The 20,288-nt window shown below is 44.7% G+C and overlaps 1 protein-coding gene across 9 annotated transcripts; it reads left to right on the top strand.

The window, feature by feature from the left end:
- Positions 1-299: 299 nt before the first annotated feature.
- On the top strand, positions 300-17,988 carry LOC115168731 (methyl-CpG-binding protein 2). Of its 9 annotated transcripts, XM_029724256.1 has the most exons (4): positions 300-326; positions 9,187-9,341; positions 11,002-11,409; positions 14,443-17,988. In XM_029724256.1, the coding sequence occupies exons 2-4, from the start codon at positions 9,187-9,189 to the stop codon at positions 16,610-16,612; spliced, it is 2,733 nt and encodes a 910-aa protein (XP_029580116.1). In that variant the 5' UTR covers positions 300-326; the 3' UTR covers positions 16,613-17,988. The 9 variants fall into 9 exon arrangements, with proteins under 9 accessions (XP_029580116.1, XP_029580124.1, XP_029580122.1 ...); XM_029724264.1 differs by lacking the exons at positions 300-326; positions 9,187-9,341 and adding an exon at positions 329-352; XM_029724262.1 differs by lacking the exons at positions 300-326; positions 9,187-9,341 and adding an exon at positions 7,026-7,087.
- Positions 17,989-20,288: the final 2,300 nt, after the last annotated feature.

A 20,288-nucleotide genomic window follows, 5' to 3' on the forward strand; every position in this document is an offset into this window, starting at 1 on the left:
GATATTTATAACTAACCCAAGATAGTTAATCTGTGTTGTTTACAGCACGGGCAAATGAAGCATATGTAACAGTGTAGGTTCCGTCCCTCTCTTCGCCCCAACCTGGGCTCGAACCAGGGACCCTCTGCACACATCAACAACTGACACCCCACGAAGCATCGTTACCCATCGCGCCACAAAAGCCGCGCCACAAAAGCCACGTTGCAAGGAGAAACCCTACTTCAGGTCTCAGAGCGAGTGACGTCACCGATTGAAACGCTATTAGCGCGCACCACCGCTAACTAACTAGCCATTTCACATCGGTTACACATACTCAGGGTTGCCAGGTCAGTGTTGCCAACTAATTTTCAGGGTAAATTGCTAGAGGCAGGTTGATGTGTTGCTAAATTACGTTGTGATGTTGGGCAATCGTTTTTTTACACTTTGTATCAATGGAAACTAATGTTGTTGTAGCATACTGTTATTATCTAACCTGGCCTTCCCTGTAGCTCAGTTGGTAGAGCATGGTGTTTGCAATGCCAGGGTTGTGTAAAATGTAAAATGTAAATCTAACCAATCCAAAGGTTGCTGCCTATCTTCCTCTAAAAGGCACCTATCAACCTGAGTAGGAAGCACTTTTTCCAGTAGGTTACTGCCATTTGGGGACGGGATTCGAAGCAGTGTTGCCAACTAATTTTCAGGGTAAATTACTAGAGGCGGGTTGATTTGATTTGTTACTAAAAGTTGCTAAATGACGTTGTGATGTCATTGCGTGATAACGTGAAACATGCGTCATTACGTTGAATACACAATAACGTTACTCAAATTGACTGGCCATCCTCGGCGAACAAAATATGATTTGACATTTGTTCAGATACAGAGTCCCACTCTTTTCTGTACAATTTTGATTGAGACGTGTTGATTGACGTTGTCAAGTTCTGTTCAAGATCAAACATTCGTGAGCAACTATATTCATTGGGTTTGGCTCATCGAACCCGTACTGCTACTACTACTGCTGCTGCAGTCAGACAACAAAGATTAGCAATTTGCTGAAATTGCTGCCGACTTTACTCAAAATGCACTTTTGCAGCCAGACACGTGTGTTGTGACTGAGAGTGTGACAGAGAACATCGTTTTTGTGTCATTTAGAGGGGAAATTGCGTGCATTTTAGCGTTTGAGTCACTTTTCAAAAGTTTCTAAAAGTTCAAAATACATTTTTAAAAGTAGGAAAATTTGTTGCTAGGTGCTGTTTGACAAAAAAGTTGCTAGGGTAGTCTGAAAAGTTGCTAAATCTAGCAACAAAATTGCTAAATTGGCATCACTGTGCCAGGTCAAGCTCAACTCTGTAGCCCAATGACCACTCAAAACCCGCCCTAAAGGCCTGAAAACTAGGCCAAATTGTTTTTTTTTTCCCCAACAAGAGAGGAGTTGCCATATCTATACACTAAACCATTTTTCCATAACCTTATCGAGCCAATTAAGAAGGAATATCGTAGTAACTTGTAATGACGTTAGAAGGAAAATGTGGGTTTCCTCAAAATAATAATTATTGCAAGCTATGACATGACGTAATAAAGGAATTTGAATATGTGACAAAAGAAAATATCCTATATACAGGGGGTACCGGTACAGAGTCAATGTGGAGGCTATATACAGGGGGTACCGGTACAGAGTCAATGTGGAGGCTTTATACAGGGGGTACCGGTACAGAGTCAATGTGGAGGCTATATACAGGGGGTACCGGTACAGAGTCAATGTGGAGGGTATATACAGGGTGTTACGGTACAGAGTCAATGTGGAGGCTATATACAGGGTATTACGGTACAGAGTCAATGTGGAGGCTATATACAGGGTGTTACGGTACAGAGTCAATGTGGAGACTATATACAGGGTATTACGGTACAGAGTCAATGTGGAGGCTATATACAGGGTGTTACGGTACAGAGTCAATGTGGAGGCTATATACAGGGGGTACCGGTACAGAGTCAATGTGAAGGCTATATACAGGGGGTACCGGTACAGAGTCAATGTGGAGGCTATATACAGGGGGTACCGGTACAGAGTCGATGTGGAGGCTCTATACAGGGGGTACCGGTACAGAGTCGATGTGGAGGCTCTATACAGGGGGTACCGGTACAGAGTCAATGTGGAGACTATATACAGGGGGTACTGGTACAGAGTCAATGTGGAGGCTATATACAGGGTATTACGGTACAGAGTCAATGTGGAGGCTATATACAGGGGGTATCGGTACAGAGTCAATGTGGAGGCTATATACAGGGTGTTACGGTACAGAGTCAATGTGGAGGCTATATACAGGGGGTACCGGTACAGAGTCAATGTGGAGGCTATATACAGGGGGTACCGGTACAGAGTCAATGTGGAGGCTATATACAGGGGTACCGGTACAGAGTCAATGTGGAGGCTATATACAGGGGGTACCGGTACAGAGTCAATGTGGAGGCTATATACAGGGGGTACCGGTACAGAGTCAATGTGGAGCTATATACAGGGGGTACCGGTACAGAGTCAATGTGGAAGCTATATACAGGGGGTACCGGTACAGAGTCAATGTGGAGGCTATATACAGGGGGTACCGGTACAGAGTCAATGTGGAAGCTATATACAGGGGGTACCGGTACAGAGTCAATGTGGAGGCTATATACAGGGGGTACCGGTACAGAGTCAATGTAGAGGCTATATACAGGGGGTACCGGTACAGAGTCAATGTGGAGGCTATATACAGGGGGTACCGGTACAGAGTCGATGTGGAGGCTCTATACAGGGGGTACCGGTACAGAGTCGATGTGGAGGCTCTATACAGGGGGTACCGGTACAGAGTCAATGTGGAGACTATATACAGGGGGTACTGGTACAGAGTCAATGTGGAGGCTATATACAGGGTATTACGGTACAGAGTCAATGTGGAGGCTATATACAGGGGGTATCGGTACAGAGTCAATGTGGAGGCTATATACAGGGTGTTACGGTACAGAGTCAATGTGGAGGCTATATACAGGGGGTACCGGTACAGAGTCAATGTGGAGGCTATATACAGGGGGTACTGGTACAGAGTCAATGTGGAGGCTATATACAGGGGGTACCGGTACAGAGTCAATGTGGAGGCTATATACAGGGGGTACCGGTACAGAGTCAATGTGGAGGCTATATACAGGGGGTACCGGTACAGAGTCAATGTGGAGGCTATATACAGGGGGTACCGGTACAGAGTCAATGTGGAAGCTATATACAGGGGGTACCGGTACAGAGTCAATGTGGAGGCTATATACACGGGGTACCGGTACAGAGTCAATGTGGAGGCTTTATACAGGGGGTACCGGTACAGAGTCAATGTGGAGGCTATATACAGGGGGTACCGGTACAGAGTCAATGTGGAGGGTATATACAGGGTGTTACGGTACAGAGTCAATGTGGAGGCTATATACAGGGTATTACGGTACAGAGTCAATGTGGAGGCTATATACAGGGTGTTACGGTACAGAGTCAATGTGGAGACTATATACAGGGTATTACGGTACAGAGTCAATGTGGAGGCTATATACAGGGTGTTACGGTACAGAGTCAATGTGGAGGCTATATACAGGGGGTACCGGTACAGAGTCAATGTGAAGGCTATATACAGGGGGTACCGGTACAGAGTCAATGTGGAGGCTATATACAGGGGGTACCGGTACAGAGTCGATGTGGAGGCTCTATACAGGGGGTACCGGTACAGAGTCGATGTGGAGGCTCTATACAGGGGGTACCGGTACAGAGTCAATGTGGAGACTATATACAGGGGTACTGGTACAGAGTCAATGTGGAGGCTATATACAGGGTATTACGGTACAGAGTCAATGTGGAGGCTATATACAGGGGGTATCGGTACAGAGTCAATGTGGAGGCTATATACAGGGTGTTACGGTACAGAGTCAATGTGGAGGCTATATACAGGGGGTACCGGTACAGAGTCAATGTGGAGGCTATATACAGGGGGTACCGGTACAGAGTCAATGTGGAGGCTATATACAGGGGGTACCGGTACAGAGTCAATGTGGAGGCTATATACAGGGGGTACCGGTACAGAGTCAATGTGGAGGCTATATACAGGGGGTACCGGTACAGAGTCAATGTGGAGGCTATATACAGGGGGGTACCGGTAAAGAGTCAATGTGGAAGCTATATACAGGGGGTACCGGTACAGAGTCAATGTGGAGGCTATATACAGGGGGTACCGGTACAGATCAATGTGGAGCTATATACAGGGGGTACCGGTACAGAGTCAATGTGGAGGCTATATACAGGGGGTACCGGTACAGAGTCAATGTAGAGGCTATAGACAGGGGGTACCGGTACAGAGTCAATGTGGAGGCTATATACAGGGGGTACCGGTACAGAGTCGATGTGGAGGCTCTATACAGGGGGTACCGGTACAGAGTCGATGTGGAGGCTCTATACAGGGGGTACCGGTACAGAGTCAATGTGGAGACTATATACAGGGGGTACTGGTACAGAGTCAATGTGGAGGCTATATACAGGGTATTACGGTACAGAGTCAATGTGGAGGCTATATACAGGGGGTATCGGTACAGAGTCAATGTGGAGGCTATATACAGGGGGTATCGGTACAGAGTCAATGTGGAGGCTATATACAGGGGGGTACCAGTACAGAGTCAATGTGGAAGCTATATACAGGGGGTACCGGTACAGAGTCAATGTGGAGGCTATATACAGGGGGTACCGGTACAGAGTCAATGTAGAGGCTATATACAGGGGGTACCGGTACAGAGTCAATGTGGAGGCTATATACAGGGGGTACCGGTACAGAGTCAATGTGGAGGCTATATACAGGGGGTACCGGTACAGAGTCAATGTGGAGACTATATACAGGGTGTTACGGTACAGAGTCAATGTGGAGGCTATATACAAGGTGGTACCGGTACAGAGTCAATGTGGAGGCTATATACAGGGGGTACCGGTACAGAGTCAATGTGGAGGCTATATACAGGGGGTACCGGTACAGAGTCAATGTGGAGGCTATATACAGGGGGTACCGGTACAGAGTCAATGTGGAGGCTATATACAGGGGGTACCGGTACAGAGTCAATGTGGAGGCTATATACAGGGTGTTACAGTACAGAGTCAATGTGCGGGGTACTGGTTAATCGAGGTAATTTAAAAAAGTGACTATGCATAGATAATAAACAGTGAGTAGCAGCAGTATAAAAACAAACGTAAATAGTCCAGGTGGCCATTTGATTAGTTTGGTTGTCGAGCTAATGGCTTGGGGGGGTACAAGCTTTATGTGACAGATGTTAAGGATAACAAAAATGGACCATTTGCGAGATTGACTTGTCATTTCAATAGACATAGACTACAGTCTAAAATCTGGGTTTATGATTCTTATTTTTTATTTTTTATTGACATAGTTTGTTTAGATAAAGGCAGGTAGCCTTTCGCCCCTGATAGGCCTACATCTCATTTCAGATAGTCTACAGTAGCCTAGACAAGATGTAGACAAGATGTAAACTGAACCAAATTAAGACTAATTTATTCAACATTAAGACTAATTTATTCAACATGAATAGCGAGGCGATTTCGCAATGAGAAGTGCTTGTTTCTCTGTAGCCTGCTGGAATATCTGACTACTGTTACCGTCAATCTAATGCGTTCATAATAACACAAGGCTACAACAACAATAAACTGACGTTATAGGCTATTTATTACATTGGTTCGCCAGCTCCAGGAAGGCTACACAAGTGGCACAAATTAATCTGCAATGACTCCAGTGATTTCAACCTTATTATTGTATCAAATGGTAGCCGACAGTCGTATATACATTAATAGGCTACTTGATGGCCAATAGAGGCAAATGTATTTTTCTCCACATTTAGCCTAATGTCAGTTTCATTGAGGATTTTACCCATAAAAAGAACCACACGACGGGAGTTCCATAACTTCCATTTCAAATGTCCACTCCGGCAGCTCCGGCAGCCTCCGGCAGGCTCCGGCAGCCTCGGAAGACTCCGGCAGCCTCCGGCAGCCTCCGGCAGACTCCGGCAGCCTCCGGCAGACTCCGGCAGCTCCGGCAGACTCCGGCAGACTCCGAGACCCAAGAACCGAGCATGCATATAAAGCACTTCGCTTGATACCGCTTATTTGCTTATTCTTTAATAAGCAAAGTCAACATTATAATGCAGTTTAAACCACCACCGAGCGGATTTATGTAATGCGCACTAGTGCGCCCAAAGTCGTATTCCAATGCTTTATCTCCATTATTTATTGGTGTGCATCAGTTCTATAGTATTAATATGTTTGATGGGAAAAGGTTTGGACATAGAAGTCTCCATAATGACAAACTAAATAGATTACCTACAAGTGCTGAAAAGTGTCCGCTCACGTGACTCAGCTAATAACTGTAGTGCTTTCTCAGCGCACATCCGGTCCTCCGGTCCTCCCCATCAGTCACTCAGCAACATCATGTCTCACTGCCTGACAGTCTGGTCCAGGTCCCAGTGAAATATATATATATTTTTAAGAGAAATACCTTGGCGGCCGCGGTGCAATTTAAAAATAGCCCAAACCCCAACCCGCGCAATAAATTATCCGCCATGACATCGTTTTCAAAGTGGCCCAATGTCAGTGGAAAACCTAAAACACGGCAACTCTGAGCATATTGTGCAGAACAAGCAAGCAGGTGGGCAACGTCAATCACGAACTAGCGAGATCCTATTGGTGCGTTGTAGCCTTATTTGTATATTTCTGTTAGGGAACGCCTCCCTTGTGTATGTGCGCAAACTCCATTAGACCTTTCACTGCTTTAAAACAACACCTTTTATTTTTTAACTTTGGTAAGGCGTCAAGTCTATAAAACTTAGTGGACTGTATTGGTAACATATTGTCCTTTTGGGAACCGAACAATAGATTAAAATCTGATATTTAATCGATGAGAAAATGTGCAGAATGTCGGCCTAATTCCATCATCTACTACCTGACTGGACTTCCTCTCACTACCATATTCAGCGTTATAACCCCTGTGACGTATCTGGATTTCCCCGTGTGCATGTGATGAAACCGTTAATGTTGCATCCGCCCGACCCCGGTTCAGTGAGTTAAAATGAGAACACCCCCGTTTCAATATGCGCTTATTGCCAGCGCAGCTTTGGGTTTTTTACAGGCACAGGAAGTCGTTCCCTTTTCCTGGATAGGCCGGAAAAAGTGAGTGTTGCTCCCGTTGCAAATATATTTCCTGTGTCTATGAACCTCACAGCTGCGCTAATAATACCGCATATTATATAAATATATATATATATATATAAATATATCAATATTATATATATAAATAAAATAAAAAAATATATAATATATATAATTAAAAATATATATACATATATATATAATTTTATTGTATTTTTATTGCAACAATAATAACAATATTACACATCAATACAGGGACATTCCTGTGAAGACAATGAAAAACATTTAATAATATATCACCAGGCAACCCCCCCCAAAAAAAGAATAATTCAGAACATAATTTATATGTGACAAGGCATTGAGACAATAACAGACGTTCAGTGACTTCTGTAATAGCGCATATAAATCAGGAAAACCAGCGCTTGTAGGGAGTGTCAAGCAATTGATGTTTGCGCCTTTCACAGAGAGCGCTGTACACAGAAATATCGGTTGTAACCGGTCCAGCACTGCTCAAAGTCCCTTCATATGTTATTTCAAGAGGTAGACTGGCTCTGTCAGCCAAAGCAGCCATCTAAATGTGAATTGATTCTCAATTGGAATATGTTTTTACCTTTATTTAACTCAGCAAGTCAGTTAAGAACAAATTCTTATTTTCAATGACAGCCTAGGAACAGTGGGTTAACTGCCTTGTTCAGGGGACAGAACGACACATTTTTACTATGTCAGCTCAGGGATTCAATCTTGCAACCTTTCGGTTACTAGTCCAACACTCTAACCACTAAGCTACCTGCCCCCCCAAAGCATAAATCCCTTTACTTTCATATCACATTAAAATAATTTTACAAATATACACTGTTTTAACTTGATTTATGTCAGTTGCAGCCAACAGTATTTTTCAGTTACATTACATTTTAGTCATTTAGCAGACACTCTTATCCAGAGCGACTTACAGTACTGAATGCATACATTTCATGCACTTTTTTTTTTTACTGGCCCCCTGTGGGAATCAAACCCACAACCCTGGCGTTGCACACACCATGCTCTACCAACTGAGCCACAGGGAAGGCTACAACATGTTACAACATGTTTCTGTCTGCCTTCTTCCATTACGCACAGGTGTTCAGAGCATGCTAGATAGCTAATTAGCACAGGTGTTCAGAGCATGCTAGATAGCTAATTAGCACAGGTGTTCAGAGCATGCTAGATAGCTAATTAGCACAGGTGTTCAGAGCACGCTAGATAGCTAATTAGCACAGGTGTTCAGATTATGCTAGATAGTTAATTAGCACAGGTGTTCAGATCATGCTAGATAGCTAATTAGCACAGGTGTTCAGAGCATGCTAGATAGCTAATTAGCACAGGTGTTCAGATCATGCTAGATAGCTAATTAGCACAGGTGGTCAGAGCATGCTAGATAGCTAATTAGCACAGTTGTTCAGAGCATGCTAGATAGCTAATTAGCACAGGTGTTCAGAGCATGCTAGATAGCTAATTAGCACAGGTGGTCAGAGCATGCTAGATAGCTAATTAGCACAGGTGGTCAGAGCATGCTAGATAGCTAATTAGCACAGGTGATCACCTCTGTCTTCCCTAAACACCAGCTGTAACATGGATATGTCAGTGTGGGAACAATAACCTTAACCCTATAAAGGTGTGTAGTAATACAACTTTTTACAATTATTTTTTATTTTTTACAAATTCTCACTGATATGAAAGATACGCTCCATATGTTTCTAAAACCAAAGGCATTTAGGGTCTATGAATGGGGTAGGGCTGTCCAGGCTTACAACCAGAGCAGAGGTACAACTTCTATTGAGAACTATTATACCAGATGTATTACAATGACCTAAGTGGTAAGACAAATGCACATTTGTTCTGAAGACAGATTGTCAAAGGAAAGCAATAGTAGGGATTTTCTGGTGACTGTTTCACCTCCACCACTCATCAAATTATAAACTCTAAGCCTGGATGTGTTTTGATGGTGTGTGTGTCATGTGTATTTGCTGCAGATGGAGATAGTGACCTCATCTCAAGAGTTCACAACCGTTTACAGAGTAAGACAACTGCTCTCGCGAGATCCAAGGGCTCGTGCAACGGGTCTTATGAAACAGTTTCACGGATCTCGCGTGAATACGCCACTGACGGCAGTGAAATTGAGGCAGGGGTGAGAGGTACCCATGAGATGTTTTGAGAATTTTTTTTATACAATTATTTATTTAAATAAAAATGGCCGCCCTAAAGAGCGGAGACGAGAGACTGTAAGTGTGAATTACATGTATTCACCATTTCAATGTCGAGTTAGATGAATGTTCAAGTCGTTTAAAATGTATTGCTGTATTTAGCTAAAGTAATGCGTTGTATTTTTGTTATGAACTGGTCAGCGGGCAAGCTTACTGAAAGAGGCGTTCTGAGTACGTCACCAAATTATACATAAATAAGTATTCCCCTACTTTAGCAGATCATAGATGAGCAAGGAAATTGTCTCAGTTAGATTGCTATCGTGTGTGTCATTTTCTGACCTTTTGAAAACACACCCTGTAGATTTGTAAATACATTTACTGTCAACAAAAATATATACCCAGTTGTGTTTTTGTGTTTGTACTCTGTTTGTCCATATCCTCCACCCTCATAACCAATTTGGCTTGCTGGCTAAATAGCTGGATAGGCTGGAGCGTCATCCGGTTACATATGTGGCCATTTGACGTGGTAATTTTGCGACAGAATAGCCACATGTCATTACACATTTGTTGTTATGACGTGAAACCATTTATTTATTTTCTTTACAGAGAAAATGGGTTGCTTGGTTATAACGACTGTTATCATCTAGCTAAATACTAGAGGTAGCAGACATGAGTTGGCCCATTTTCAACAATAACAAATAATGTTATGAAGCAATTAAGGCATTGCTTTAATTGCATGAAGGACTGAGTATGATATGGCTGTGGTAGAAAAGTATATTGATGTACCGTGAAAATAACTGGCATCTGGTATGGAGATATTCTACATAGGACAATTTATTTTTTTTAAATTAAAAAATGATTGTAAATATTCTTTATATGCATTACAGTTAGTCAGTTAGGTTGAAGTAAATAGCATATTGTGATGTAGCTGCAGCTGTAGGCTACATCTAACTTTACTGTTGTGTATATCAGAATAAGATGCTTGTGTGTACGTGGATCGACCATGTGCAGTACAAAATATTCGAACCATTGACATCTCTTGCCTAGTGGCTTCTCTGGCTGACTGCGTCATTCAATATGCCTGCTATAGGGACGGTGCTTATTTCCACAGTGAGTAGAATGTGGTTCAGTCCAGTTCAGGCAGACTGAAGGGTTTGTCCTTAATGCCATATATATATATTTTTTTCATATTTTGTGAAGAAACAGCACAACACAATATTTTTCCCAAAATGTGTTTTTTTTTACGACCTTTGTAAACAGGTAGTGAGTAGGTTGGGAGCAAGCTGAGGTTTGTAACTTATCTGTGACTTTTTGTTGAAAACATGTTGTACTCTTATCGGCATTGAAGATAAGTTTGCAAAATTCTTGGAACTTTCAATAAATTCCCTGGTTCCCCCCCCCCCCCTCCAAGAAAACACCTTGGTCGGAGGATACCGGATTCGCTGCTTATTCCCTTCAGATTCCGGGAATCCTCAATCTGGGATTTCAGGAAAACCAAGGAATTTATTGAAATTTACAGTACGTTTTTGTTGTTGTTGGCAAACCTAGCTAAGGATAGCCATTCTTCATATTCTCTGGTGTGATGAGCTGAGACCGTGCCTCTGCTTTGCCTCTCGCCCTCATGACTAATGTTGTCTTCCACAGCAGTGAAGATGCCAACCAGAATCAGAGCTCCAACGACAAGGACCCTAAGACACACAGCAAGCCAAAGAAGGTGAGGCGGGAGCGGACGGATATGGAGAAAGAGAGGCTGGAGTCTTCATCCACCACCACTACTATGTCCTCCCCTTTTCATCCTCCAGTCCAACAGCCCAGTGCAGACCAGGACCAGCCGCAGCCGGCTGAGGCGGGGCCCTCGGAGCCCATGGTTACTGCAGTTGGTGAGACCTCGGGTCTTTTTGAGTCCCCTGCTTCGCCCAAACAGAGGAGGTCCATAATCAGAGACCGTGGTCCTTTGTACGATGACCCCTCTCTACCCCAGGGCTGGACACGTAAACTCAAACAACGCAAGTCTGGGCGGTCCGCCGGAAAGTTTGACGTCTACTTGATGAAGTGAGTAGGCTATGAGAGAGAGCCATATCAAGAATTGTCTCTCAAAAGCATATCCGAAAATAACGTCATGATATAATCATATTAAATATAATACAGAGAGATATGATACAGAGATGTGATATTAAATATTTTGCTGGAAGTAGCGAAAAAAAAATCTTGTCTGTTTCGTCCCTCATTGATATTGTAATGTGACTGAATCGTAGAGAGAGTGTTTTACAGGACTGGTTTAATGTGACTGAATCGTAGAGAGAGTGTTTTACAGGACTGGTTTAATGTGACTGAATCGTATAGAGTGTTTTACAGGACTGGTTTAATGTGACTGAATCGTATAGAGTGTTTTACAGGACTGGTTTAATGTGACTGAATCGTAGAGAGTGTTTTTCAGGACTGTTTTGAGGTTGATGGAAATACAAAGATGGATTACACTTCACAAAGTATTCAGACCCCTTGACTTTTTCCACATTTTGTTACGTTACAGCCTTATTCTAAAAATGGATAAAATAAAAACAATTCCTTGGTAATCTACACACATTAACCCATAATGGAAGCGTGAAAACAGGTTTTTAGACATTTTTGCAAATCTATTAAAAATTAAAAATACTTTATTAACATAAGTATTCAGACCCTTTGCTATGAGACTCATAATTGAGTTCAGGTGCCTCCTGTTTCCATTGATCATCCTTGTGATGTTTCTACAACTTAATTGGAGTCCACCTGTGGTAAATTAAATTGATTGGACATGATTTGGAAAGGCACACACCTGTCTATATAAAGGTCCCACAGTTGTCAGTGCATTTAAGAGCAAAAACCCAAGCCATGAGGTTGAAGGAATTGTCCGTAGAGCTCAGAGACAGGATTGTGTCGAGGCACAGATCTGGGGAAGGGTACCAAAACATTTAAATGGGGAATAGTCTGGAACCACCAAGACTCTTCCTAGAGCTGGCCGTCCGGCCAAACTGAGCAATCAGGGAAGAAGGGCCTTAGTCAGGGAGGTGACCAAGAACCCGATGGTCACTCTGACAGAGCTCCAGAGTTCCTCTGTGGAGATGGGAGAACCTTCCAGAAGGACAACCATCTCTGCAGCTCTTCACCAATCAGGCCTTTATGTTAGAGTGACCAGACGGAAGCCACTCCTCAGTAAAAAGCACATGACAGACCACTTGGAGTTTGCCAAAAGGCACCTAAAGACTATCAGACCATGAAAAACAAGATTCTCCGGTCTGATGAAACCAAGATGGAACTCTTTGGCCTGAATGCCAAGCGTCACATCTGGAGGAAACTTGTCACCATCCTTACGGTGAAGCATGGTGTTGGCAGCATCATGGGGTGGGGATGTTTTTCGGGGGCAGAGACTGGGAGACTAGTCAGGATTGAGGCAAAGATGAACAGAGCAAAGTACAGAGAGATCCTTAATGAAAACCTGCTCCAGAGCGCTCAGGACCTCAGACTGGAGAGAAGGTTCACCTTCCAACAGGACAACAACCCTAAACACACAGCCAAGACAATGTAGGAGTGGCTTTGGGACAAGTGTCTGAACGTCCTTGAGTGGCCCAGCCATAGCCTGGACTTAAACCTGATCGAACATCTCTGGAGAGACCTGAAAATAGCTGTGTAGCAACGCTCCCCATCCAACCTGACAGAGCTTGAGAAGATCTGCAGAGAAGAATGGGAGGAACTCCACAAATACAGGTGTGCCAAGCTTGTAGCATCATACCCAAGAAGAATCAAGGCTGTAATCGCTGCCAAAGGTGCTTCAACAAAGTACTGAGTAAAGGGTCTGAATACTTAAGTAAATGTGATTTCAGTTTTTTTTAACATTTTTTAATAAATTAACAAAAATGTGTAAAAAAAACAGTTTTTGCTTCGTCATTATGGGTTATTGTGTGTCGATCGATGAGTTAAAAAGGTAAAAAAAATTGTAATCCATTTTAGAATAAGGCTGTAACCTAAGAAAATGTGGAAAAAGTTCAAGGCGTCTGAATACTTTTCCGAAGATATTTGTTCAGTTCATACTGGTACTCGCCCACCTTGTATTTCACCACACTTACAGTTGAAGTCAGAAGTTTACATACACCTTTAGCCAAATACATTTAAACTCAGTTTTTCACAATTCCTGACATTCAATCCGAGTAAAAATTCCCTGTCTTAAGGTCAGTTAGGATCACCGCTTTAAGAATGTGAAATGTCAGAATAATAGTAGAGAGAATTATTTATTTCAGCTTTTATTTCTTTCATTACATTCCCAGTGGGTCAGAAGTTTGCATACACTCAGTTAGTATTTGGTACTAGGACGCGTCTCCTTCCTGAGTGGTATGACGGCTGCGTGGTCCCATGGTGTTTATACTTGCGTACTATTGTTTGTACAGATGAACGTGGTACCTTCAGGCGTTTGGAAATTGCTCCCAAGGATGAACCAAACTCGTGGAGGTTTACAATGTTTTTTCTGAGGTCTTGGCTGATTTCTTTTGATTTTCCCATGATGTCAAGCAAAGAGGCACTGAGTTTGAAGGTAGGCCTTGAAATACATCCACAGGTACACCTCCAATTGACTCAAATTATGTCAATTAGCCTATCAGAAGCTTCTAAAGCCATGACATCATTTTCTGGAATTTTCCAAGCTGTTTAAAGGCACAGTCAATTTAGTGTATGTCAACTTCTGACCCACTGGAATTGTGATACAGTGAATTATAAATGAAATAATCTGTCTGTAAACAATTACTGGAAAAATGACTTGTGTCATGCACAAAGTAGATGTCCTAACCGACTTACCAAAACTATAGTTTGTTAACAAGAAATGTGTGGAGTGGTTGAAAAACTAGTTTTAATGACTCCAACCTAAGTGTATATAAACTTCCGACTTCAACTGTATCTTTACAGAAAGGACGTTTACAGATCCGTTTACAGAAATGACGATTACAGAGATCTTTACCGTTAGGATGTTTACAGTTAGGAAGTTTACAGGGCAGTTTACATTTAGGACATTTACAGTTAGGACGTTTACAGTCGGGACGTTCGTTGTGATCTGTATTTCAGCCCAGAGGGGAAAGCCTTCCGTTCCAAGGTGGAGCTGATTGCCTTCTTCCAGAAGGTCGGAGACACCGCCACCAACCCCAACGACTTCGACTTCACCGTGACAGGGCGTGGCAGTCCCTCCCGCCGCGAGAAGAGACCCCCAAAGAAACCCAAGGTGATGAAACCGTCAGGGAGGGGCCGGGGTCGGCCGAAGGGGAGTGGGAAGTTACGCCCGGCCATGGAGGGCGTGGCAATGAAGCGTGTGGTGGAGAAGAGTCCTGGGAGGCTCTTGGTCAAAATGCCTTTCAGCGCATCCAAGGCATCTGAAGCGGCGGGGCAGCCGTCATCGCATGTCGTAGTCGCCAAGATGCGCCCGGGACGGAAAAGGAAGGCGGATACAGAACCGCAGACTGCTCCGAAAAAGCGGGGACGTAAGCCAGGGTTGGTGTCAGCGGTAGTTGGGGTGGCGGGTTCAAGTACTTCCTCCTACGCAGCGGCTGCTATCCTCGCCGCAGAAGCCAAAAGGAAAGCTCAGAAGGAGTCTTCCACTAAGCCGGTGCAGCAGACCGCTCTACCTATCAAGAAACGCAAGACCAGAGAAACTGTTGAGGAGTCGAAAGACATTCCAGCTATAGCCGAGGCAGGGATAGGGACAGGGAGTGCTGTGGTTGTGGCAGCAGCAGAGAGGACAGACCAGGGACAGAAGGATCAGGGACAGAAGCTGCCAAATAGTCCGGGGAAGAAGCACAAGGACAGTCCCGTGACTGCCGGGCTGACCGCAGAGGACAGTGGTGGGGCCAGCGTTGGGTCTAATAGTGGGGCCAGTGGAGGCGGCAGCAGCAGTAGCGTCACTACCCCAAAGAGTCACAGCCACAAGAGAAAAGAACGTTCGCCGCACAAACACCGTCACCACCACCATCACCACCGTCACCACCGTCACTCCTCTGTAGTGGAGGATCCTCTTCCCCTACCCTCCCAGCGGCCCCCTCACCACCACTTCCCCGGCTTGACTATGGGCCTGGTCTCCCATACAGCCAGGGCCTCGGTGGGGCCAGGGGCCCTACTGCAGAATGAGCCCCACGACCTGAGCACCTCTAGGGGGCCCTGCCGGGCCAGCACCACCACAGCCAGAGGAGAGAGAGAGGAGGTCAGGGAGGTCAGACAGGACAGGTGTCTAAAGCCTCCGGTAGCTGCAGTGGTGGGAATGGGTGACACCAGGGCCATCAAGCATCATGTGGACGTGGCAGCAGGGACGGTGGAAGGGAGGGATTTGAGAGACATTGTATCCTGCTTAGTGGTACCCAGACACAGCCGGGAGGAAACGGTCTCAGCTGTACCCAGACCTAGCCGGGAGGAAACGGTCTCAGCCGTACCCAGACCTAGCCGGGAGGAAACGGTCTCAGCTGTACCCAGACCTAGCCGGGAGGAAACGGTCTCAGCCGTACCCAGACCTAGCCGGGAGGAAACGGTCTCAGCTGTACCCAGACCTAGCCGGGAGGAAACGGTCTCAGCCGTACCCAGACCCAGCCGGGAGGAAACGGTCTCAGCCGTACCCAGACCTAGCCGGGAGGAAACGGTCTCAGCCGTACCCAGACCTAGCCGGGAGGAAACGGTCTCAGCTGTACCCAGACCTAGCCGGGAGGAAACGGTCTCAGCCGTACCCAGACCTAGCCGGGAGGAAACGGTCTCAGCTGTACCCAGACCTAGCCGGGAGGAAACGGTCTCAGCCGTACCCAGACCCAGCCGGGAGGAAACGGTCTCAGCCGTACCCAGACCTAGCCGGGAGGAAACGGTCTCAGCCGTACCCAGACCTAGCCGGGAGGAAACGGTCTCAGTGGTACCCAGACCTAGCCGGGAGGAAACGGTCTCAGCCGTACCCAGACCCAGCCGGGAGGAAACGGTCTCAGCCGTACCCAGACCCAGCCGGGAGGAAACGGTCTCAGTGGTACCCAGACCTAGCCGGGAGGAAACGGTCTCAGTGGTACCCAGACCTAGCCGGGAGGAAACGGTCTCAGCCGTACCCAGACCCAGCCGGGAGGAAACGGTCTCAGCCGTACCCAGGCCCAGCCGGGAGGAAACGGTCTCAGCCGTACCCAGACCCAGCCGGGAGGAAACGGTCTCAGCCGTACCCAGGCCCAGCCGGGAGGAAACGGTCGAGTCTCGGACACCGGTCACTGAAAGGGTTAGTTGACTGCATTGCAGGACCCATGTCTGTAAGGAGAGAGGAGACGTTTAGTGCAGCAGTGGATTTTATTTAAAAAAAAACAACAAACAGAAAATGTGTACATAAAAACAAAAGGCAGCTGTTGGTTGATGTTCTTTCTGTGGGTTGGGCTGTTTATCTGTTTATTGACAAACAAATAACGCAGTTTAATGGACAACCCACAACAGATTGCTTCCTGATACATTTTTCCTGTTTTTTTGTTGTCATTGTTTTGTTCTTTCTTTCTGCTTTAAACCTGTTAGTCATCCACCGCGACCCATGATCCTTTGCTCAAAGCTTACAGGACGTGGAGGACCTACACTTCCTGTATACGTCATCAGCCGGAAACTATGGAATCCATGGTTTAAGATACCATTATGAAAATGGGACTGAAACAAGGGTTGGATGTGCCTAAAGCCAAGGCACATGTCCTGTCTGGCCCTTTATAAGTGGACTTGCCAATGTTGTTGTTCTGTGCTCCATGGATAGAGGCCTCACGATATACATATGCCATGCAAGCTGCCACTGCTTCTGTCGTAGCATCCTCTTATTACGCACAGGGTGAGTCCAAAATAGCACTCTGTTCCTCATTTTAATGCACTGCTTATAGGGTCCTGGTCAAACAGTGTGCACTGTATAGGGAATAGGGAGCCATTTTGGATGAAGCCTCGGTTTCCAGTCCACAGTCTAAGGCCTATTCATTTAGGTGACATATGTTTTCCTCAACCTATATCGTGTACACACGTTCCAAATGGCACCCTATTCCCTATGTAGTGCACTACTTCAGACCAGAACCCTAAAAGTAGTGCACTACATAGAGAAGAGGGTATCGTTTGGGACTCACTCCTGAAGCTTTGAAACTAAAACACTCTTGATGCTGACAGATAACTTCCTATCTGATGGTTGAGGTGACGAAACCACAGGGTTTTAGAGGATTAGATACACCAATGACGTGTCGTTTGATGAATGTTTTGGTTACTGAAAACAGGTTTAATTTTATTTAAACACATTAGAATTCCAATTCTAATGATGCCTTTTCTCGTCGTTTACTTATGTAATGGAGGCCGACTGTAGTCCCACAAATACACAGAAGCAAATAATAGAATACCAATCATTAAACCTGTATTTTTTTGTTTTTGTTTACTAGTACTGCAAATTAGATAGTACATGGAAATTTGACCCAGTTTCTCCTAAATTGAACTGTTTCCCCACAGTCAGATAGGAAGCTAAAAGCACAACTGGACCCAGGCATTATTATAGCCAATGCTCCGTAGATTCGTCAATACCTAAAGTATCAAAAGTTTTCTAATACTCAAATTACATCCCAAAGACATTATAAATAACCAAATTCACTGGAGGAAGATATTTTGTTGTCTGTTGTGTGTGTGTGTGTGGGGGGGGGGGGGGGGGGGGGGGTGTCAATAATTAAATGGTAGACAGCATAGCGGGTCAATTTCCACTACAACTAAGAAGAGCGAGGCTCAACTTCTCCACTGTTTTTGGTCCCGTGAAATCGAACCGGTACCCATGCGCAGATACCGTGTGAGAGCAATACTTGCTCATCTCAATATCTCCGCTACTGTTCGTGGCGACATCATTTAGTCAAGTCTACCTTTTATTATTATTATTTTTTTAATGTATTCAGTTGAGTTCTAAAAATGTATTTCGAATAGAAGATGGATTATTTTTTGGGGGGAACCAGGAATATTTAAACCAGTTTTGACGCAGCCACTATGGATGTGAACACGGTACTTCTTTCTGCATGCTACTGGATTATCTTCTATACTCGTGGCTTCATGAAACTTCCTGTGTTAGACTAGTTGCTTTTCTTTTAGTTTAAACTCGCAGGTAGGAAGATGTGACACAAAACAAAACATAACGCATGCTAGTGGTTTTAGGCGGTTTTAAGAAGCTAGAACCTACTCCATGGTCACTATAGAGGGTTTTAGGATGCTAGAACCTACTCCATGGTCACTATAGAGGGTTTTAGGAAGCTAGAACCTACTCCATGGTCACTATAGAGGGTTTTAGGATGCTAGAACCTACTCCATGGTCACTATAGAGGGTTTTAGGATGCTAGAACCTACTCCATGGTCACTATAGAGGGTTTTAGGAAGCTAGATTCTACTCCATGGTCACTATAGAGGGTTTTAGGAAGCTAGAACCTACTCCATGGTCACTATAGAGGGTTTTAGGAAGCTAGAACCTACTCCATGGTCACTATAGAGGGTTTTAGGATGCTAGAACCTACTCCATGGTCACTATAGAGGGTTTTAGGAAGCTAGAACCTACTCCATGGTCACTATAGAGGGTTTTAGGATGCTAGAACCTACTCCATGGTCACTATAGAGGGTTTTAGGAAGCTGGAACCTACTCCATGGTCACTATAGAGGGTTTTAGGAAGCTGGAACCTACTCCATGGTCACTATAGAGGGTTTTAGGATGCTAGAACCTACTCCATGGTCACTATAGAGGGTTTTAGGAAGCTGGAACCTACTCCATGGTCACAATAGAGAGTTTTAGGATGCTAGAACCTACTCCATGGTCACTATAGAGGGTTTTAGGAAGCTGGAACCTACTCCATGGTCACTATAGAGGGTTTTAGGAAGCTAGAACCTACTCCATGGTCACTATAGAGGGTTTTAGGATGCTGGAACCTACTCCATGGTCACTATAGAGGGTTTTAGGAAGCTGGAACCTACTCCATGGTCACTATAGAGGGTTTTAGGAAGCTGGAACCTACTCCATGGTCACTATAGAGGGTTTTAGGAAGCTAGAACCTACTCCATGGTCACTATAGAGGGTTTTAGGATGCTAGAACCTACTCCATGGTCACTATAGAGGGTTTTAGGAAGCTGGAACCTACTCCATGGTCACCATAGAGGGTTTTAGGATGCTAGAACCTACTCCATGGTCACTATAGAGAGTTTTAGGATGCTAGAACCTACTCCATGGTCACTATAGAGGGTTTTAGGATGCTAGAACCTACTCCATGGTCACTATAGAGGGTTTTAGGAAGCTAGAACCTACTCCATGGTCACTATAGAGGGTTTTAAGAAGCTAGAACCTACTCCATGGTCACTATAGAGGGTTTTAGGATGCTAGAACCTACTCCATGGTCACTATAGAGGGTTTTAGGAAGCTAGAACCTACTCCATGGTCACTATAGAGGGTTTTAGGATGCTAGAACCTACTCCATGGTCACTATAGAGGGTTTTAGGATGCTAGAACCTACTCCATGGTCACTATAGAGGGTTTTAGGATGCTAGAACCTACTCCATGGTCACTATAGAGGGTTTTAGGAAGCTAGAACCTACTCCATGGTCACTATAGAGGGTTTTAGGATGCTAGAACCTACTCCATGGTCACTATAGAGGGTTTTAGGAAGCTGGAACCTACTCCATGGTCACTATAGAGGGTTTTAGGATGCTAGAACCTACTCCATGGTCACTATAGAGGGTTTTAGGATGCTAGAACCTACTCCATGGTCACTATAGAGGGTTTTAGGATGCTAGAACCTACTCCATGGTCACTATAGAGGGTTTTAGGAAGCTAGAACCTACTCCATGGTCACTATAGAGGGTTTTAGGATGCTAGAACCTACTCCATGGTCACTATAGAGGGTTTTAAGAAGCTAGAACCTACTCCATGGTCACTATAGAGG

This window comes from Salmo trutta, chromosome 30 (genome assembly GCF_901001165.1).
Source record: "Salmo trutta chromosome 30, fSalTru1.1, whole genome shotgun sequence".
Taxonomy (NCBI): Eukaryota; Metazoa; Chordata; class Actinopteri; order Salmoniformes; family Salmonidae; genus Salmo; species Salmo trutta.